Raw genomic sequence first — 23,500 nt, 5'->3', positions numbered from 1 at the left:
TCAACCATTAGTAAAAGTGGAATTTAAGCAAAAAATAGCCTTAAAATTGTTACTTAATAACATTTTCTTATAAAATAACATGCACCCTTTAACCTACTTAGAGAACACATGGCAAAGAAATCAGGGCCAAGGTTTTTTTTTTTTTTTCCTCCTTAAGAGATTTACCTTAAAGTAATAACACACTTTTCTAACTTATTCTTAGGCAATCTTTAAATAACCACACACACTCATTTTACTGTTTTTAGTTAGTTGAACCAACTCATCCATATTTTATTGCTCCTATTAAATTGGAATTTTTATAAAAGAGTCTGGCACAGTGGACAAGGGACTGAATCTTTAAGTTTATGATGTTGGAATGAAGAAAAAATCAAAACATTTTTATCTAAAAAGTAAAATAAATGACATGGAAAACACACTAGGAATTAGAAAAAAACTACTGGCAGAATGTGACAAAAGGCATCTCCTTAGTTATATCAATTAGTAAGAAAAAAGTATACTAAATATAAATCATGGATACATGAACCAATAAAATGAAAATTTTACTTTCTCCTTTTTGTTCATGTTAGTCAAGAGCTTTATTTTAATAAATATACTTTGTAATGAAAAGTTTAAAATATTTGATGATATGGAAAAATATTCATATAGTATGTTTTTGATACTGAGGATTGAATCCAGGGGCACTTAACCACTGAGAGCCATGCCCAACCCTTTTCATACTTTTTAAATTTTTAATTAACTTACTAAATTGCTCAGCCTTTCCTCAAATTTGCGATCCTTTTGCTTTCACCTCCTGAGTTACTGGGATTAATACCATATCTGACCACAGTATGTTTTTATATTCAAATCAAGTGACAAAACATAAATAGAACATGATTTTACTTGAATGGATATAATATCCATAGAAAAAGACTGAAAGGCAACTACCCCAATATTTTACACTGAGCTCTGTACCTTCCTAATGAGAATTGAATATATAAATAAATAAACCTCTTAAATTTTTATAAATTTATGTGCATAGTAAAAACCTTAGGAACAAAAACATGAATGTATAACAGTAGTGAATACAATGGCAATATAATGTATCTTACTTGGATATAGTAAATAATCCACAGTGTTAGAAAAGAATAAACAAAAAGAAAACAGTTTTCTTTGACAAACCACCCCAAGGAACTCTTCACTGAATAATGAATTAAAACTTTAGTACTCTCAGATAACTCTCTTCCACCCTTTCCACTACAAAGCATAAAAGAAATAAATAAAAATTAAAAATCCCACATAAGGGCTGAAGTTTTGGCTCAGCGGTAGAGCGCCTGCCTAGCACATGCAAGGCGCTGGGTTCGATCCTCAGCACCACATAAAAATAAATAAATAAAATAAATGAGGTGCCCCCCCCCCAAAATCCCACCTACACCTTTGCCTAAAGCTGGAAGAAAGAATATAGGAAAAATTATACTAACATGCACTGAAATTTACAATAAGTCACAAAATTGATGGAATCTGGTTGAAAGAAGCATGAATAGAAAAAAAAAAGTCAAATCAAATCAAATATAGAAGAAACAAATTTCAACTAGTTCTGCATTTTTTATTGCATTAACCTGGATGAAAATATTGCTGAACTGCAGTATGGTGCATTGTACTGATCTTAAAAGTCAGAAATCTGGGTTGGTTTTGACTCTGAAATTGACTACCAGTGTTCCCTGAGTGTTTCCTTATTCAAATTAGGGAAAACCCTTTACTGGTGTGTACCAGTAGTTCCAGCTTCTAGGGAGGCTAAGGCAAGAGGATCACTGGAGTGTACAGCCTGAGTGGTACAATGAGACCCTGTCTCAACTTAAAAAAAAAAAAAAAAAATCAGAAAGAGAGAGAAAAAAAAAACCAGGGATAATACCTTTAACTTCGCATTTCTTTTAAGTTAATTCATTTAAGTGTTTTTTTGTTGTTGTTTTCCTGATACTGATATTGAACCCAGGGATGCTTTACCACTGAATTATATCCCCAGTCCTTTTTAGTTTTTATTTTGAGACAATGTCTTGCTAACAAGTTGCTTAGTGCTTTGTTAAGTTGCTGAGACTAGTCTCAAACTTGTGAACTTGTGATCCTCCTGTTTCAGTCTCCCAAGTTGCTGGGATTACAGGTGTTCACAAGCATGTCTGGCTTCTTTTCTTTTTTATCCTATTGTTTTATTTAATTATTTCTAGTTTGTCTATTAGTCTATATAAATGCACTTTGGGGTAAAAATTTTAAATAAAATGTTTGTAAAGAGTATATGATTTCTGATTTTAAGGATGAAACAATGTGTATATCATACTTACTGGATTTTTTTTTTTTTGAATGGAGATTAAACCCAAAGACACTTTACCACTGAGTACATCCCTATCCCTTTTTTATTTTAAGACAGGGTCTCACTAAGTTGCTTAGAGCCTTGCTGTGTTGCTGAGGCTAGCTCTGAATTTATGATCCTCTTGCCTCAACGTTCCAAGCCACTGGGATTACAGGTTTGCACCACTATGCCTAGTTGTTTTTCAGTACAAGTAATATGAAATTAGGAATAAAATGTATAGTTTAACCTAAAATAGTGGTTATAATTATTGGCCTTATAGAATAAAAACAGCCAACATTCATAACCATTAGAAGTACTATGTGAAGTCTACTTTCTATGACTCAAAACAGATGAATTTGAATTATAGAAGACTCAGTCAAAAAGTAAAAATTATCAGAACCATAAAAGAGGAATTAGAGAAAAAAAATTATAACTATAACATTGGATACAAGTTCAAACTGTATGAATAAGAAAAGTATGATTTACTTCATCAAATTCCAGAAGATCTGAGTTTTTAGATTTGAGCTTTTAGATGGCAATAAGCTTATGGGATACATTATTTATAATCCCTAAATAAAAAAAAAAACTGCAAAGAATGAAATGAGTCATCTAGTCTGATGTTCTAGCCAATGTAAGGAGTGCTATGGATGGGATCTTTGAAAGATATTACATAGAGACAAGGTACTCATTACACATCTGTGAGCAATATGAATGGGTGTTCTTGTTTTAAACCACTAAATATTAGGGTGATCTGTTATTCAGCAACAGATAACTGATAATAAGACATCCTTGTATCTTAAAAATAACACCAAAATGTAGAAAACAAAAATAAAAACTAAACTAAAAATATTAATAAACAAATATTATTAAAAGAAGACAGGGACAGATGGAAGAAAATACTATACCTGAGAGGCTACAGTGGAGGATACTGCAGAGAAGTCAAATAATATCCCCCCAAAAGCCCTAAAAAGGCTCTTCAGCAGAACTACAGAAAGGGTGGGGCAGGGCTGAAAACAAGGAGGTTGTATAAGGAGTAGACTCAGAGGTCTCACCTCTACTTAGCACAGCCAGGCCACCTTTTCTGTCAGCCCCTTAGATGACATCAAATACAGTCTCTAGGCAAAGTGAACAGAGGGTCTAGGCTCAAGATATATCTGTGCTTGAGTTTGTGTAGGTATCCAGAGACTGAACACAAAGTGGATTAAGTGAAAGTCTACACATAAATGGAGATCTCTAACCACTGTTCACCAGCCTAGCATTAGAATACCAGCAGCAAGGCTTATGGTCCCCAGGCAAGACACTGAAGAATATGTTACTGGAGAACTTGAACTATTCCAAAGGAGAGATCAATATATACTGAGAGGGTATGGAGGTTCTGCATAAATAAGCCAGCCTGCGATCCCATTGTTAAGATAAGGGAGACCTAATACCTTCATACTTGGTTTCCACATAATTTTCATGTGTCTTATTCTTTTATGTAGATGGACAAGTATATATCAACTCCAAACAGAACAAACAGAAAAGACAATGCCTGGAGCAATAGGAAACATGAAGAAACTGAAAAACCTTTAAAAAGATGAGATAAAATTTCCTTGGAAATACATGCTATATGTAATAGCTGAACAATGTTTCAATATAAGACCTAGAAGATATACTTGAGGGGATCTCATAGAAAGTAAAACAAACTGGCTTGTAATGCCAGCTACTTAGGAGGCTGACCCAGAAGACCCCAAGTTCTTAGCAACTAGCAAGACCCTTCCTTAAAAGAAAATATTTAAAAAGGGTTGGGGAGGTAGCGCTGTGGTAGAGCACCACTAAGTTCAATCCCCAGTATCACAAGGGGAGAAAAAAAAGAAAGAAAGAAAAGGAAGGAAGAGAGATTGACCAAGATACATATTAGGAGCAGAGATTAAAAAAAAAAAAAGTTAAAAGGATGAGTCTAGGAGGCAACACCAAAGTAACTAGAATTCCAGGAAGCAAAACTCAAGAAAAAATTTAAGAACATTTCCTAAAACTAATGAATTCTACTTTTAGTTTTCTGAGCATCTAGCAGAATAAATTTAAATAAGGCCTATAATGATAATGAATCTAAGAGCTTTTACTGAGAAAATACCAAAACAAAAATAGACTGTCTCTAAAGAGGTCTGAGAAGGGCATTAACCCTCTCTATAACGGGGCTGGGGTTGTGGCTCGGTGGTAGAGCGCTTGCCTAGCATGTGTGAGGCACTGGGTTCAATTCTCAGCACCATGTAAACAAATTGAATAAACCCCCTCAATATCAATAGAATAAGCTTGAAGACAAGTGAATAATGCATTCTAAATTTGAAGTTCATAAAATTATTTTCAATCTGGAGTCCAAAATTCAGTTAATCATTTAAGAGTGAATGAAGAACACACTTGTTCAGATATATGGTCTCACACTTTCTATTTATTTACCTTTTCTCAGGAAGCTACTGCAAAGTATGTGCAACCAAAATGAGAGAGAAAATCAAGAAAAAAGGACCTTCAAACCAATAAATGAGCAACTGTGAAGAAGGCCAAAAGAAAAGGAGTGGAGCATGGAGGGCTTCAGTGTAATGATCCCACACACAAAATGTGTGTGTGTGTGTGTGTATAAGTTTATAAGCTACCAAGTGGGAAGTGATATCAAGAGGTGTTTTTTTCAGAGCTGGTGTAAGTGAGAGAAGAAAAACCAGAGATTTAAAGAAATCCTGTAAATAAGTTGGGTGCAGTGGTGCATGCCTGTAATCCCAGCGGCTGAGGAGGCTGAGGCCAGTTCAGGACGATGGCAGTTCAAAGCCAGCAAAAGCGAGGTGCTAAGCAACTCAGTGAAACCCTCTCTAAAATACAAAGTATGGCCAGGGATGTGGTTCAGTGGCCTAGTACCCCTAAATTCAACCCCCAGTACTCCTCACCTCCCCCCAAAAAAGAAATCATGTAAATGAAAAACAACGACAAGAAAAACCATATTATCTCCCAAAGAACAAAGTCTACATTAATTTTTAAGGTCGTTCCTAAAGATTAATTTAACAGCGTTCTAGGGATAATAACTTAACAATGCTCTTCGAAGAATAAAACAACTGTGTACTACTGAGATATATGTTGATACACAGATTGTAATCAGATTAAAAAAAAATCTCAGCCTGCCAGGCATGGTGGTGCACGACTGTAATCCCAGCAATCTGGGAGGCTGAGGCAGGAGGATTCCAAGCTTGAGGGACCAATTTAGTGAGATCTTGTCTTAAAACAACAAAAAAGTGGACTGGAGATGTAGTACAGTACTAGTCTAGCATGCATGAAGCTCTGGGTTCAATTCCCAACACACACACACACACACACACAATCAGAAGTTCTGTTTTTGGCTTAAAGCCTGGTCTACCTATTTTGTACCCTACATACTCAGTCTGTTTCTCTGTCTCTCTTTCTCTGCATTACTGGGGATCAGACCTTGCACCTCACACAAGCGCTTGATGTCTGAAGTACACCTCCAGCTCCCTTATCATTTTTACTTTTCAGCTTTTCTGAATATTCTATCCCAAGTCATATTTTATCTTGTTTTTACTTTGGCAGTTTTCTTCCTTAGAGTAACTACTAACGATTTTACCTTAATGATAATCTCTTTAGGGATTAGAAGAGTGTTCTATTTTTTCCCCACTGTTCTTACTTGTGCAGTCTCTGCATGTTCCAGCATCTCTTCAAATTCCTGATACTCTTCATCATCTGGTTCAGCACCTGAGAGGCGAGCTGCCCTTGCCATGAAATATGGAGGCAGTTCTCCAATTGCTGTGCCAATACCCTAGATGAAAAACCAAAATACTTATAGTGAGGTTTTGTTTTAAACACAGTGATGGTTAACAGATCAAATTTACACTTTTCTGTATTACCAAAAGCATTTGGAGATGCAACGTATTGGGGGAAGCAAAGGATAAGAATTTGAATCCTGCCCAATTTTGACTACATGAAACTCTCAGACAATTCCTGACACAGTATAGACAGGAATTTAGCATCTCTCTTTAGGTTCTGTTATTTTTCTTAGTCTTTCCCCCATTTTGAAATATCCAAATGATCTCGTAGTAAGAATTCACTAGCAGAGCTGTCACATCTATATTCTCTATGAAATCTGGCATTTTAGATGTTACTTTAAAAACAATACAAGTTTGTGTGTGTGTGTGTGTTTGTGTGTGTGTGTGTATGTGTTGAGTTAAAACTTTAGTGGTCAGGACACTCCTTGAAAACTCAATTAATTAGGATAGATAAATAAACTTTCACTAAAGAAAAATGTTAAATTTTCTCACAACATTGAATGACTCATGTTTCAGTTACTTCATAGACATTTGTTTTCAAAGAGAATTTTTTTTCCTAATTAATTTAGGGCATAAGGACAAAAACAAAGTTTAATGAACCTGGAATTTGGTTTAAACATAAAAGGCTTAAATATAGGATAGGTCGAAATCCAACAGGCGCATAGTCTCTGGGGAAGTTCTCAACTTTGAGCCAGACTGACATCATTCTCTTCTACTCTGAGACACAGTGAATGAAAAAACTTTGCTAGTTCTTGCAAGCAATTTTAACTCTTTCAGTTTGCTGTGCCCTGTGCTCTACCTCCAAAGGCCCTAAAATCAATCCTTAAGGGATGTTATCAAATTCAAACATTATGTGTTCTCAATGTGTAGAATAAACAGTCACCAAAAGTACTTTTTTAACATTTGAAACAGTTCTGGAAGATGCTAGAGAACCAACTTACTTTAAAAATTGTTAAATAAGGGGAATGAATCAATTATCCTTTCTTTCCTATATGAACTAAATCTTGGATAATCAAACTAGTGATGAGGAAATGTCTCTCTATAAAAGTATTTTAAGGTGGACACAGTGCTGCTTGCCTGTAATTCCTGCTACTTGAAGACTGAAGTGGGAGGATTCTTTGAGTCCAGGAGTTTGAGGTCCGCCTGCATGGCATAGCAAGACTCTATCTGCTGCCTCCCCCACCCCCCGAAAAAATACAAAACCAAAAACACCCCCCAAAACAAAAATAGCATTTTAGCTAATAACAAAAGAAAAAAATGATGTTAACTGGAATACCACTATTTTGTAATATATAAAGCAATGGACTTATATAATAATAGATTATCACAAAAAAGACATTACTGCACCTTGTGACATAAATACATAAAGGCTAAGAAATGTATTCCTGTCAAAAACAATAAACAAAGCTACAAGCCTCTATGACTCATAGGAAACACAGGGAACAGAGGAACATGTTTAAGACACTACTAACTACTTCTAGTGATTGTGTTTTTTAAGCACTAAGTCTAATATATTCACACACATAATGTAATATGCCATGTAGGATTTGCTTCAAGATAATTGAGAAGTGAGGACAGAGAGATAAAATACTATTAGCTATAAGTTAATATTAGTTGAAGTGGCGTGAAAGTACATTAAACTCATTTATAATTATCTGCACATTTGGGGAAGTTTCCCATAATAAAAAGTAGGAAGAAAAGTACATTACAATATTTTATTTACAACATGAACTTTTCTTAAGTTCAAATGTAAAGTTGAAATGTGAAGTCAAATGTTCAACATTTCTGAAAGCAATCATATGATTCAAACTCATGACAAATTTCCTTAAAGTCAAAAAGGAAGTAATATAATTGGTTAACATGAAATCAAGAGCTATATACTCTTACTGGACCAGAGTTATGGTTATATCCTAATTTAATTCTGTTCATGCTTCTCCATATTAACAAGAAAACAAGAATGTATAAGGGAACACAATTATCCAGGCAGGTTTCCAAAAACACACTACATACTACACTCAGAAATTTAGTCAGTTATTGCAAATCAGACACTGAAGTTTCATGATTTCAGAATTCTTACAAAACAAATTCATAATTCTTTATAAATATTCAAATATAGGAGTCTGGGACTGCTCAGCGCCTTGCCATTGCTGAGGCTGGTTTTCAGCTCATGATCTTCCTGCTCAGCCACCCAAATTGCTGGGATTACAGGCATGCACCACCATGCCCAGCAGTAAGACCCTGTCTTAAAGTAAAAATTAAACATAGGGCCAGGGATGTAGCTTATTGTAGAGCACCTACTATTCAAGAGGCCCTGAATCAATCCCAGTACCACAAGAAAACAAAACAAAACAAAAAAAACGCTGTTATAGTTTAGATCTGGAATATCCTCCAACCATTCCTAAATTGAAGGACGGTCCCCAGCTTGGGGCTATTAGGCAGTGGTGGAGCTAGTAGGAGGTCTTAGATTGTTGGGGGCATACCCTCAAGGTGGATTGGAGAACCCTGCTTTCTTCTTTAATTTTCTGCTTCTTAGCTACCAAGAGGTAAACTGTTTACTACCTGCATTCTGTGCTTGACATACTCCTTACTACAGGCTCAAAAGAAATGAGGCCAGCTGATCATGGATTGATACTTGCAAAATTATGAACCAAAATAAAAATCTCAGGTATCTGTTATGCAACCTGATGAAGGTACCCTATGAATTAAAAATGTCAAATTAGTTGGGCACAGTAGCACATGCCTGTAATCCCAGCTGCTCATGAAGCTGAGGCCCTAAGCAACTTTGCAAGGCCCTGTCTCAAAATAAAAAATAAAAGAAGGGCTGGGAATGTGACATAGTAATTAAGCTTGGGTTTAACTGCTGGTATCAAAAGAAGAAGAAAAAAAAAATCAAACAATAAGGTCTATGTGCTCCAAGGCCTACATAAATTGAAATTTAGGTTGAGTTTTTTAATTTTATAATTGGAAATACTATGTATGTTAGTGATTTTACTGGTTCAATATGTTTTTATTGATAGTGAAGTCTATGAGGATATTCTAATTTGCAAAGTACAAATTAAATAAAAATTTCAAGCAAGATATCATTTTTTTAAAACTAAGCAAGCTATTTCCATTGGCTGGGGGAGGGGGAGGCGGGCATACAGGATTGTGGATACAAACGGGATCAAAAGTATTACAGAGTAGAGTATAAGAATCAAGGCCACCACACACCTTAAATCAGGTTTTTCCAACCTCAGTACTGCTGGTCTTTAAGAGTGCCATTAAGAACATATAATTCACTGGCATTTATTATATTCACAATGCTGTACAATCATCACTACATCTAATACTTTTCATCAAATAAAGCTCTACCCATTCAGCATTAATTTCTTATTCTTCACACCCTAACAACTTTTACTTTTCTATTTATGATTTTGCTGCTTCTAGATATTTCAAGTAAGTGGAGTAATACAATATTTCCCTTTATATGTCTGGCTTATTTCAGTTAATGCAATGTTTTCAATGTTTATTCGTTTTGTAGTGCTTATCAGAAAAATTTCTATTCCTTTTCATGGTTGAATAATATTCCATTGTATGTATATGCCTTGTTTTGTTTATCTTTTCATCTGTTGAGGAACACTGAGTGGTTTCCACATTTTTGCTACTGTGATAATGCTCCTGAACATCGAAGTACAAGTGTCTGTCTGACTCCATGTTCTCATTTCTTTTCAGTATTTATGTAGGTGTGGAATTCAAAGAGGGTCATTCGATCATTCTATATTTAACATTTGAAAAACTGCCAATTCATTGTTCATAGCAACTGAGCCACTTTTTATTCCCACAATCAATTTATACTAGGGTTCTAATTTCTCCATGTTTTCACCAACAGTTATTTTTCACTTTATTATTTGTAGTATTAGACATCTTAATGCACATGAAGGGGTATCTACTGTGGTTTGGATTTGCTTTCTCTAATAATTCATGATGTTGAGCGTCTTCAAATGTGCTTATGGGCCATTTGTTTATCTTTGGATAAATGTGTGTTCAAGTCCTTTGCTCAAATTTCTTTGAGGTGGGAGTGGGGGAGAATGCTGAGGACTAAACCCAGGGCCTCATGCATAAACTTAAGTAAGCACTCTACCATCATTGAGCTACACTCCCAACACTCTCTTTTAGTTGGGTTGTCTTTTTTTGTTGTTGAATTGTATGAGTTCTTTAAATATTTTGGATTATTAAATGCTTATCAGATATACGATTAGTAAACATTCCCCTATTTTGTAGGTTGCTTTTTCATTCTATTGTTATTATCTTTTGATGACATGAAATTTGAAGAACTCCAACTGAGAATTATTTTCTTTTTGTCTGTGCTTTTGCTGTCATATATGAGAAAGCCATTGCCAAATCCACCATCATGCAAATATGTTCCTTTTTTCTCCTAAGAGTTTTATTGTTTTAGATGTTTCGATGCATTTTGAGCTAATTCATATATATCATGTAAGATAAGGGTCTAACTTCATTCTTTAGCATGTATTTAGTTTTTCTAGCAGTATTTGTTGGGAAGACTGTCCCTATGAATGCTGAGAATAATAGGGACCAATTAAAATGTAAGTTGATGTATGCTTTATGTTTATACAACAAAAAACAGTTCTAAAGGAAAAAAGAGCAAATAAACATTAGATAACTTGCTCAGTATTTACTGAATTTCTCTATTATGTGCAAAGCTAAATGCTGACTGCTCTAACGGCAATAAAATTAAAGTACAGTCTATATTTCTTAGGAGTCTAAATTTTTTGATGGAGAACAGTAAGCCACTATATAAGGCATGCATGAAGCCAGGACAAATAAACGCTACAGACAATATGTGTTATGGAAGTTTTAAGAAGGCAATTATTACTGCCAGCCTGGATGGAAGTTTTTCTCTTAGCATTATTGTTAATCTAGCCACATAAATAATTTTTGAAAGAATAAAACTACAATATTAACAAAAATAAAAAACTGAGGTTTATATACATAGCCCCATTTCTAGCATGTTCCAAGAATCTTCTGTTATTTTAATAGTAATTTTCATTAAAAGACAAATGTTAATAAATTTATAAAACAATCAACTACTATAATGAATTTGTTTATAAAGTGTTTATAAAAGAGTAACAGGAAACACTATAATTTTTCTTGTCTTTCACATTCAAGAAATTCAATGTATGGCATTTCCTTCATAATTCTTTTAAATAAAAACATAATTGATAACATTTAACTGTGTTTTAAAACTCTGCCTCTTCATTGGGTGCAGTGGCACGCAACTTGGGAGATTGACACAGGAGGATTGCAAGTTTGAGACCAGCCTGGGTAATTTACCAAGAGCCTGTTTCAAATTTTTTAAAAAAGGGCTGAAATGTAGTCTGGGTTTAATCCTCAGTACTGCAAACGAACAAAAACCACCACCACCACCACCATAAAACTTCTGAAACTCTGCCCTTGTAAGGGCATGGTATTCATGGTCATTTTAATAAGATTTTTTGGGGGGCGGGGATACTGGGGATTGAACCCAGGAATGCTTTACCACTGAACTACATCCACAGCACTTTTTATTTATTTATTTTTTTGGAGGTGCTGGGGATTGAACCCAGGGCCTTGTGCATACGAGGCAAGCACTCTATTGACTGAGCTATATCCCTGGCCCCTTTTTATTTTTTACTTTGAGACATGGTCCCACTAAGTTGCTTCGGGCCTGGCTAAATTGCTGAGCTTGGTCTTGAAATCACAATAAGCCTTTGCTTCCTGAGCCACTTGGGATTACTGAGATTAAGGGCCTGGGCCACTATGCTCTGCAATGAGTTAAGATTTCTTATTTATAACCTGGAGTCCAATATATGCAATAAATAGTAATATCAATGCACTCTATATATTTACTCATAGCATCTTGTATATAATGTCTTTAATGTAATAAATAAATGGTTTTGCTTTAAAAAAAAGATTTGTTAAATGATGTGTTCCAGAGTCTTTTATTTCATAAGAAATTACTAGGAAAAAAAATGTTACAGGAATATAAACTTAACAAACCCATATGATGAATTAAAAAAAATAATGCAAATGGTAACAGAAATCTTTAACGATGTCTCAACGATGGCACCTGAATAAATTTAGGCATATAATAAAAACAAAACAACTTATGGGATTAAAATACACCTGCCATTGGACATGATGTTAAATAAATTTCATAACATGGATTTAAGCAAACCACAGAGTAATTAATTAGTTCAAATAAAAGTAAGATAACTATATGTACCTAGAGTCTGAAACCACCACTAAAATTAAGCTTGGTATATATGAAGAAAAATTACTAAAATTTTTTCTAAAATTACTGTAGCATTATAACAAACTCTGAAAAGAAAACAAGTCTTTTAAGAACAACAACAAAATAAATTTTTTTTTTGGGGGGGTGTTGACAATTGAACCCAGAACTTTGTACTTATTCAGCAAGCACTCTATCACTGAGCTATATCTCCAGGTCCAAATACTATATTTTTTTTTGTTGGGGGGCCGGGGTGGATGAGTATTACTGGGGACTGAACTCAGTGGCTCTTGACCACTGAGCCACATCCCCAGCCCTATTTTGTATTTTATTTGAGACAGGGTCTCACTGAGTTGTTTAGCGCCTTCCTTTTGCAGAGGCTGGCTTTGAACTTGCAATCCTCCTGTCTCAGCCTCCCGAGCTGCTGGGATTATAGGCATGCACCACTGTGCCAGGCTCCAAACATCACATTTTAATCTAGAGTGAGACATAATCACATTTAACACTCTAGAATTCATATGGAATTAGTTAAGTATTTATCAGGTATATTAACACTATGACAAATTTTACAAAGTTCTATTACCTATACTCATTTCTCTTAATGTTGTCTACTCAGCATCAGTTACTTTGTGGTATATATGGCTTTCTGACTTTCTTGTGAATAGTATTCACAATTAGGAGGAGCTTCACAAGGTCTCTTCTGCCTTGGAAATAGATAGCTGAGAACTTCATGAATTCTTCACTGATTAGGAATGTTTAGATTCCTCTTCAAAAGGTGTAACACAATATTAAATTAGTGAGGTTACTTTCAGACAAATATGAAAATGCACATCTTACCCACATGCAGGCCTCAATCCTAACTTTTGAGATGATACTCCACAAAGAAATGGCTCCTTCAGTGTCTTCTTCATCTGGACAAATAATTTGGTCAGGATAAGGTGGCTCAGGGAAATTAACTGAGTTGCATTCATAAGCAGCTAATGTAACTGAAGCTATATGTGGGCCCTAGAAAACAAATATAAAAAACCTTGGTTGAGAAATATTAATGAAAAAGGAGTTGTCAATACATGTTATTTTAATAGTACATTAACCACACATATTATCAGAAAAGTTTAGCTTTTGAAGAACAAAATTGTATCTAAACAAATATTTCAAGATGCAGTTAGTAAATTGATAAAATAATCCTTGCTATTTCTTGCTAGCTTAATTTTAAAAACAATTTAAATTAACTAAGGTTTAATTTACACATGGTAAGAATCACACTTTTTAGGTCCACATTTCAGTAAACTATGGCAAATATTTTCAGTCATAGAACTATAACCAATCAAGATACAGAACATTTCCACCAATGCAACAAGTTCCCTTGTGCTCCTTTGTAGTAAACCTCCCCAAACTCATCCTGGCCCATGGCAATCACTCATGAAATTTTTAACTTGGTTTTTATGTTATTTATCTATATTCATTTGTCAGAATGTTATCCTCTGTGTGTGTGTGTGGGGGGGGGGGGACTGCCCAAGCCTCTGTTTTGTTAGGCACAATTTGAGGCTATCACTTTTTGTCTTTACTTAAAAATAGTTAGGGAAGTAACTATCTCATTTATCTTTTCCAGAGAAACCATAAATATTAGCTTGTAAGGGGTTAGGATTTTGGCTCAGTGGTAGAGTGCTCATCAAAGACATGTGAGGCAGTGGGTTTGATCCTCAGCACCACATAAAAATAAATAAATAAAAATAAAGGTATTATGTCCATGTACAACCAAAAAACTTAAAAAAAAATTGTAAAACCAATATCTGTAAGTTTTTTTTAAAAGTAATTTTTTTTCTACAGAAACTTTTGTACTGCTTTGTTCCTTTATTCCTTACTTTGAAATATTACAAATGAACAATAACATTTAAATTAAAATGTACTAATATTTAGTGTGAAAAAGTCTTAAAAATGGTTCCTAAATCCAGATGAAGGTCTGTATAAGTGTCAACTTGATTAAAAATGTAAATTTCTAGATCCCCAAAATGCAGATTGATAGATGCTCTTTAGTAATAGTAAATATAGCCATTAGCAGTTATAAAGAAAAATACTTTATTTGTAGTATAGAATTACAAGAATGCACACATACATGAAATATTGTCACTAACCACATTGATTATTTCTGAATCTGAAGGTTTCTTTTTTTTTATTGGTTATTCAAAACATTACAAAGATTGAAGAATCACATCGGTTACACATCCACATTTTTACATAATGCCATAATAGTAACTGTTGTATTCTGCTACCTTTCCTATCCTCTACTATCCCCCCTCCCCTCCCCTCCCATCTTCTCTCTCTACCCCATCTACTGTAATTCATTTCTCTCCTTATTTTTTTCCCATTCCCCTCACAACCTCTTATATGTAATTTTGTATAACAATGAGGGTCTCCTTCCATTTCCACGCAATTTCCCTTTTCTCTCCCTTTCCCTTCCACCTCATGATTCTGTTTAATGTTAATCTTTTCCTCCTGCTCTTCCTCCCTGCTCTGTTCTTAGTTGCTCTCATTATATCAAAGAAGACATTTGGCATTTGTTTTTTAGGGATTGGCTAGTTTCACTTAGCATAATCTGCTCTTATGCCATCCATTTCCCTGCAAATTCCATGATTTTGTCATTTCTTAGTGCTGCATAGTACTCCATTGTGTATAAATGCCACATTTTTTTTTTTATCCATTCATCTATTGAGGGGCATCGGGGTTGGTTCCACAGTCTAGCTATTGTGAATTGTGCTGCTATGAACATCGATGTGGCAGTATCCTTGTAGTACGCTCTTTTAAGGTCTTCAGGAAATAGTCTGAGAAGGGCAATAGCTGGGTCAAATGGTGGTTCCATTCCCAGCTTTCCCAGGAATCTCCATACTGCTTTCCATATTGGCCGCACCAATTTGCAGTCCCACCAGCAATGTACAAGAGTACCCTTTCCCCACATCCTCGCCAGCACTTGTTGTTGTTTGACTTCATAATGGCTGCCAATCTTACTGGAGTGAGATGGTATCTTAGGGTGGTTTTGATTTGCATTTCTCTGACTGCTAGAGATGGTGAGCATTTTTTCATGTACTTGTTGATTGATTGTATGTCCTCCTCTGAGAAGTGTCTGTTCAGGTCTTTGGCCCATTTGTTGATTGGGCTGAAGGGTTCTATTAAATATTTCTTCACTGACTTTTCATAAATGAGTCAGAATCAAAGAAAAGTGGTCTCTTTAATAAATTAATCTTTTAAGACCACAAGGTAGAAGAATTTGTGTTTCAAAGATCAAGTACATAACATGCAGGGATAAATAAGTATTAAAGAAATCTTATAACCAAGATAACAACATTTTTTATATCATGTTAATATATGTACAAAAGATGTCCATAAATCCAAGCCACACTTATTGCTAAATATAATAGGCATTTTCTAAAAATCTAGGAAATTAAGTTCTATACTTAGCAATGAATTATTAGGTTTTCTATGGACCAAATATGTGAGTTTTTATTCTTTGTTCTTTTTCTTGTGTTTTAATCCTTAAAAAATGCTTAAATATTAAGTTTTAAAATAATTATAAAAGGTTTTTGACAGAATGCTTTTGAGTATTCAGGCTTTTGAAAAGTTATAATCAACCATGAAATCTACAACTTATTTCTTTGAATATTATCTGCATAAGAGATTTCACAGTTGGGGTAAAAGGATTATTTTACAATCCTACAAATTACAACAAAAACAAAATAAACACTTCTCTGCCTGAGTTTAAAGTTTGTGGTATTAAGAATAACTGCACAGTGAATGCAAAATTCTTTTATAGTTATAGCCATTAGATGAAATTTAAAGAAACAAAAAAGTAACACCCCCACAAATTCCATCTTTGCTATTAGGAAACACAAAACAGACATATGATACTAAGTAAAAAAAAAAAAAAAAAAGAAGAAGAAGAATTAAATTCAAGAGTTTGACCATGTTATCCCCACGTAAGTTTTCTTTGACTATCAGTAGTCTACAGGTGAACTCTAAAAATGAACTGTAAAACAAAAATAAAAACCAAACAGAAAATGGTCTGGAGGTATAGCTCAGTGGAAGAGCACTTAGCAAGCTTAAGCAAGGCCCTAGGTTATGATCAGCAGCACACACACAAAAAATAAAGTAATTAAAGAAAGATATTTCAGGGATATACAGGAAGATAAAAACTTCATTTCTATTTTTTAAAGATTAAAAATGTCTCTGTATAGATTAAATACATGTTAATAATGATAAATCACTTTTACATAGTTCAAATTTTTAGTGATTCTAAAAAGGGAATTTCTAACAATTTGAAAATTTTGTCCCTAAAGAAGACTGTTAATTCATTTAACTAAAGTGACATATACTGTCCATAACTAAGTCATGATTACTCAGCCATAGAAGCAGATGTGGTGGTTCCCAGACAAAATGCACACTAACAGCTCAGTTTCTTGTCCTTTGTTCATTCTCAAGAGTCTGTTTAGCCTATACCTTGACATTTTAGAGTGAATTAGCTGAATTTCATGAGTTCTTAAAACATTACAATTTAATAATTCCTAAATATAACCGATTTGAACTTAAAAGCGTTTACAGAAAAATCCAAACAAAAAACTAAAAACAATATTTTGGTCAAAACAATTTTAAAAGTTTTAATGCCCATCAGCTTAATATACATAATTGAAATTCCTGAGGGAGAGGATTGCAGAAAAATACTAGAAGAAATAATGGGCAAACATTTTTCAGGTTGCTTAAAAGTATTAACTCATCAACCTCCGATCTAAGAAAATGAACATACCTCAGTCAGGATTAATAAAAAGTAAAATAAAACATAAACTGCTGAAAATCATTACTGTCAAATCATAATCAAATTATTGTAACATGAAAAGGAGAAAATCTTAAAAGCAACAGGAGTGTATAAACATAACACATTATCCACAGGGAAAAACGAACAAGATTTTTTTTTTTAATCAGAAATAATGTAAAACAAAGATAACAGAATTATTTCTCTAAAATGCTTAAAAAAAGATATAAAGAAAGAAAGAGAACCTGTGGCTTTAGAACGTAGGGGAAAATACTCTTCAAAAATAAGAGAAAACTGGGTTGAGGATGTATTTCAGTGGGAGAGAGCTTGCCTGGCATGCAGAAGGCCCTAGGTTCAATTCCCAGTATTGACCAAAAAAGAAAAAAGAAAGAAAACAACAATCACCAAAAAAAAAAAAAAAAAAAAAAAAAAAAAAAAAAAAAAAAAAAAAAAAGCCCCTCCCAAACAAAATAAAACCAATGAATGACATGTTTACAAGGAAAATATATGGCATGAAAAGTATAAAGAATGTAGGCAGGAAAATGGTGAATACTACTATAAGGCGTTACATTACACATGAAATAATAAAATAACAATATGAAATTCACCTTAGTAAGTCAAAGCTATGTGTTGCAAACCTCAGAGCAAACACTGATTTTTTTAAAAGTACAACAAATAAGCCAAAAATAAAATACAAAAAGTTTCCATTTAAAATAATAAAATACAAAAAATTTCCATTTAAAAGGGGGCAAGAAAAGATAAAAATAAATGGGACAAATAGTTTGAGGGTAGTAAACCTAAACTCAATCATGTTGTTAACTATATTAATTGTAAATGGATCAAACATATGTATGAAAAGGCATAGACTGTGACTGGATTGTATATGCTCTCTTCAAGAAATATATACACATATACATCAAGACCCAGAAAAGTAAAAGTAGAATCAGAAAAAGATAAACCATTTAAAAATAATCCTAAAGAGATGGAATGGCTATATTAATATCAGAAAAAGTACACTTCAGAACACAGAATATTATATATTAAGAGATGAATAGGGACATATCATAATGACAAAAGGGATAATTTTAATCTTATTTTTCTTTTGAAACAGGGTCTCACTAAGTTACCCAGGCTAGTCTTGAACTTGGAGTCCTCCTGAGCTGCCTCAGCCTCCTGAATTGCTGGCATTACAGGTAAGTGTCACTATGCACAGCTACAATTTTAAATGTGTGATGAGGGCCACAACCAAGAAAAGATGGCGCCTGGCAGTATGCTAGGAGGAGTGGTTTCTGAGCCAAAGCCAGGGAACCATTAAGATGATAAGGATTCCTTAATGACTGACTGCTGTATCTAGTTTATGTTAAATAAGTAAAGCTGTGTGTAATTAGTTGGGTATATGTACCTCTGCAGTCCGGCAGAGAAGAGGTGCCTGCTACCTAGGGTTCCCGCTCAGTTCCAGCCTCAACCTTCAAGTTGCTTGTCATCTCCCGGTTATTTCGCCCAGCCAGACAATGGCAAATGTGTATACATTCCATAACACATTGGTAAAATACAAACAGCAAAAACTGACAGAACTAAACAGGACAATAAACAAATCCCTGATTATAGATATAAATTTCAACACCAATCTTCCATTAATTCATAGAATAGACTAATGTTTGATGTGGACATAGAAGATTTGAACATAGAAAACCCCATGCAAAAATAGCCAAATGCATATTTTTTTTTCAAGTAGACACAGAATACTTGCCAAGAGAGACCACCACATGCTGTGTTGTAACATGAGTATTAACATATTTAAGGGGATCTGCCAAGTGGCAAGGTAAAGATTAATACAGTGAATATTTCTTAAGGAAAAGTGGCAAATAAAAGTCCTTTTTAAAAAATACATATATTTTTGTAATTCAGTATAGTCATTCTCAGTCAACAGGAGAGTTTAGCTATTTGTGACATATTGGACATCTGGTTTTGTTTCCTTTCAAAACCCCATATGTCTAGTCTCATGGGCTGTATTATACTATATTTTCCAATGGAGTAATGTTGCTTTATCCAGGATAAAAGATATAGTACTTGGCCAGCAAGACTATGGGTAAGAGCAAACCAGTTATATCAAAGGATAAGATTTCCAGTAAGAGCAGACATAGGTATTTGTGAAAAAGCATACTTTTTAAACTTTTTAAAGCTCTTTTTAAATAAACTTAAAAGTTACACTTCCACAGTTTATGTTCTTTTATAAGTACTATAATAAAGTAAGTTTTAGTGTTTAAAAAAATGTTAGCTTGGGGCTGAGGATGTGGCTCAAGCGGTAGCATGCTCGCCTGGCATGCGTGGGGCCCGGGTTCGATCCTCAGCACCACATACAAACAAAGATGTTGTGTCCGCCGAAAACTAAAAAATAAATATTAAAAAAATTCTCTCTCTCTCTCTCTCTCTCTCTCTCCCTCTCTATCTTAAAAAAAAAAATGTTAGCTCAAGACAATCAAATGGAATCAATTTTTACTTTTGCTTCAGTTGTAGTAATATTAGTTCTAATTAGGACAAATTTAGAATTTAAAAAATGGTATTACAAGAGGCAAAATTACTCTTCTTAAAATTATAATAAATGAAAATATCTTACTCTGGCAGGGAAGAGAAGTTTTAAGTAATGTCCTGATAATAGTGTTGCACCTATATAAGCCCAGAGGAAAATGTACTGATGGCACAAATTACAGTTTTTTGTTTTTTTTTTCTTTTCAACAGCTTAGGGTATCCTACACAAGTGCCCTACCACTAAGCTCAGCCCTTTAAAAAAAAAAAAAAAATTTAAGACAGTATCTCATTAAGTTGTCTGGGTTGCCCTCAAACTTACCATCCTTCTGCCTCAGCCTCCCAAATAGCTGGTATTATAGGTGTGTGTCACAAAGCTCGGCACAAATTAGGGTCTTTGTTAGGCAGGGTTAATTCATTCATATGCTATTTTGTGGGAAAAACTGTATTCAGAAAATGATGAAACTGCTTGTATTACTGCTTCATTTGAAACAAATAATTTTTCTGGATTTTGAACTTATCAAGTTCTTTGATGATTTAATATAATTGTACCTCCCTTCACATACTTATAGCATTTAAGAACCTGACTAGGTTATATTCATGTCTATGTTTCATCAAGGAATGTATATAATTCTCAAAACCATAGAGAAATTGGGATACCTTGGGGTTTTAGAGCCATCTTTTAAAAACTAAAATCTAAAATGGTCATATAAGTTAGTTATGGGCCTAATTTTGCCAAGCCTCTTTATCAACCAAGATGAAGAATAAAATATAAGAATGCAGAGAGAGAGAGAGAGAGAGAGAGAGAGAGAGAGTGTGTGTGTGTGTGTGTGTGTGTGTGTGTGTGTGTGTGTGTATTCTTAAGGAAGACAAGCAGACAGGAGTCAGACATTCTTCCACTTAAGGCAGCTCCCTTAGAACTGATAAAACATTCCTGAAGACTGGAGTTGTTTGCACAACCTCTGCAATGTCAATTCATAGCCTAATCCATCATCTATACACAGAAGTCAAGTGAGATCCCAAAGGCAAAATTTCCAATTAGTTTTGTCTGGAAAGTTCAGGGCAAAGGTAATAAAATCAAGAATCCTGTGCTGATTCACTGGGAAAACATTTGTTTGCCACACTCCTTCACTAAGGAACAAAAGGAGTCAGTGGTTAGTCTGGAATGTGATTCATTAGGAATATCAGGGTGATAAATAAATGAAAGGGGATGACAAATGGTTGTCTGTAAACAGTCTTGCAAAACCTTTTTTTTTTTTTTTTTAGGGGACTTTAAAAAATCCTTTTGCATAAGCAGGAATTCTACTCCTCAATTTTTTTAAACCACTGCTTTTCTCGTCAAAGTCAGAAAATAATTTACCTAGAATTATGATCCACAGTAAATAATTCTAAGTTAAGGTGTAAAACTAAATGATCCTAAATGAGCACTGAAAAGTTTAGCTACCATTTATGTTGTTTTTGTTAAGAAGCTCCCAGTTATGTCCCTAGTCCTTTGTAAAATGCAATATAGTATAACCAAAAGTAGTAGCTTGGGCATAAGTTAATTTGAGTTTTGTTTTTCTAAATCTGTCAGCAAATTAGCAAGTACAGTCATCTTGCTCCTTTAAAAGCATAATAATAAAATAACATTTGTGCTACCTAGGGCAAGAACATGAGATTGTACTGTAAAAGTACAAGTATAAAATTGTTAGCTAAAACAAAAATAGTATAAGTTCTTTAGTATTAGTTCATGCTCCAATTAGTAAGTACTGTCTTTGAAGGATTAATCCTTATATTAAGACATATATAGCATTTCTTCTCTAAATCTAAGCAACTTTAAAATGTTTTTAAATTGATAGTTAATAACTATGTCTTTATTGAGTTCAGTGTGATATTTGGTATATTTATATGTTGTATATTGATTAACTCAAGATATTTAGATTATCCATCATCTTAAACTTTTTTCATTAAAGCTAAGGAACTGTTCATCATGAAGTTGACTTAAGTGGTCAGAAGAAATGAATTACATACTTATAGAGAGAGCTATAAAAATTTGTTTAAAATTTATATCCAATAGAACAGATTTAAGCTAATTGAATATTCTTAAGTTTCCTTTAAGCACACATTAATAAATAGTGACTTAAGGGCAGGAAGTTATCCAATCTGTGTATACCCCTTTGCTTGGCAAAAACCCAGTCCTATATCCTAGAGACCATGGTTTCCTCTTTTGATGTGGTGATGCTCATAAGGGTCAAAATATGAGTCATTCCTTAAAGAAGACAGGGAGAAGAGCCATCATGCCCCAATTAAACAAAAGGCAAACAGACTTTTTTCTAAGAAGGGCCTGTTGGTCTTCCCGAAAGAGCCTTGAGTCATTCACTGAATTCTTACAATGACAGTCATTATGCCTATAGAAAGCAATATTGAGTCATACCAGAACATTAACTTTTGGTAATTTCATCCTTTTCTGTCTTGAAGGATACACAGGTGATCAATGAAGCAATAATCAGAAGTCAAGCAGAAATGAAACTGAAGAAGTTGGTTAACAACTTTTAAAAGGAATTACTGCATGGTAAAAAAAAAAAAATTACTACAATATTTCAATTACTGATACTAGTTCACATTTCATTTAAATCCATACCCATGCTGTTTTCCAAATAACATTTACTTTTAGCAATAGCCAAGAGGAAAAGAGTATAAGGAAGAAAAAAATAACTTTAACAGTATAGAATGCTATAAAGTATTTGTTCACTAAAGGAAGCAGGGTGCTCTATACAGAGTTTTTCATGAATTAGAAAGCAATCAAGATGTCAGATTTTTAAAAGGTACAATTATTACATGTTTTAATAATGAAATAACCCCAAACTTTAAAATAGACATAGGCATCCAAATCTAATACAAGGGCAAATATCTCACAACTATCTTTCCTTATATTTAATTCATAACAGCCAAGTTTAACTTTTCTATGAAAATAATCATATTAAACAAATGGTTCATAAATACCACTCAAAGGATATAGGTTCTGATAAAATTTGGTCTATTCTAAAACAAAATTGAATAGTTCCAAACTTTTCTACTTCCAAGCCACCTCTAGGAAAGATTTTTTTTTAAATTAATTGGCAGACCTTTATTTAATTTATTTATTTATATGTGGTGCTGAGAACCGAACCCAGTGCTTCACACATATCAGGTAAGCGCACTACCGATGAGCCCCAGCCCCAGCCCTAGATTTAAATTCATATTAAATTTAAATTCATATTAAAGAATTTTAATATGCAAAACACGCAAAAACTCTTCCATTTTGATTTACCAATGTGAGAAAACCTAGTGGTTAAAATATATGTCAGAGAAAAATTTTCAGCAAAATACATTTAACCTTGCATCCTAAATGTTTGGCTGCTTTTCAAAATCATGAAATGACTGTTGGTAGGCAGTCATGGAGTTGGAGCTGTTCTAGAAGCCTGACTTCAGTTAGACCTTTGAGAAGCTCACATAGCTCCGCCTATGGTAAGAGCTAAGGGAAGAAGTTTGGGAGTGTTTGGCTCTTTCTAACAGCAGAGGAATTGGTGGTGGTGTCTAACGGGAGTCCTCAGGCTTTGGGATGAAGGAAACATCACATCATTTGGAAAGCATCATAACAAGACACACATGTTGTGCCACAACTATGGCTCTAAGGACTACTACCACCTTTACAAGAAGCCTGTGGCAAATGTGACTACCCTGCCAGGTGCAAGAGAAAGTACAGCTGGAGTGCCAAGGCTAAAAGACCAAATACCACTAGGACTGGTAGAACAAGGCACCTGCAG

The 23,500-nt window shown here is 34.1% G+C and overlaps 1 protein-coding gene across 1 annotated transcript in view; it reads right to left on the bottom strand.

The window, feature by feature from the left end:
* Positions 1–23,500, bottom strand: part of Vmp1 (vacuole membrane protein 1) — a 117,289-nt gene that overhangs the window by 55,094 nt on the left and 38,695 nt on the right. Inside the window, exons 6-7 of the mRNA XM_076869371.1 lie at positions 13,229–13,396; positions 5,985–6,116 (exon numbers count right to left, since the gene is read on the bottom strand). Coding sequence (XP_076725486.1) covers positions 5,985–6,116; positions 13,229–13,396 — 300 coding nt within the window. The remainder of the gene's footprint in view (positions 1–5,984; positions 6,117–13,228; positions 13,397–23,500) is intronic.

This window comes from Callospermophilus lateralis, chromosome 11 (genome assembly GCF_048772815.1).
Source record: "Callospermophilus lateralis isolate mCalLat2 chromosome 11, mCalLat2.hap1, whole genome shotgun sequence".
NCBI classification, from domain to species: Eukaryota; Metazoa; Chordata; class Mammalia; order Rodentia; family Sciuridae; genus Callospermophilus; species Callospermophilus lateralis.
Note: the sequence above shows the minus strand (reverse complement) of the source record. Positions and strands in the feature narration are given on the sequence as shown.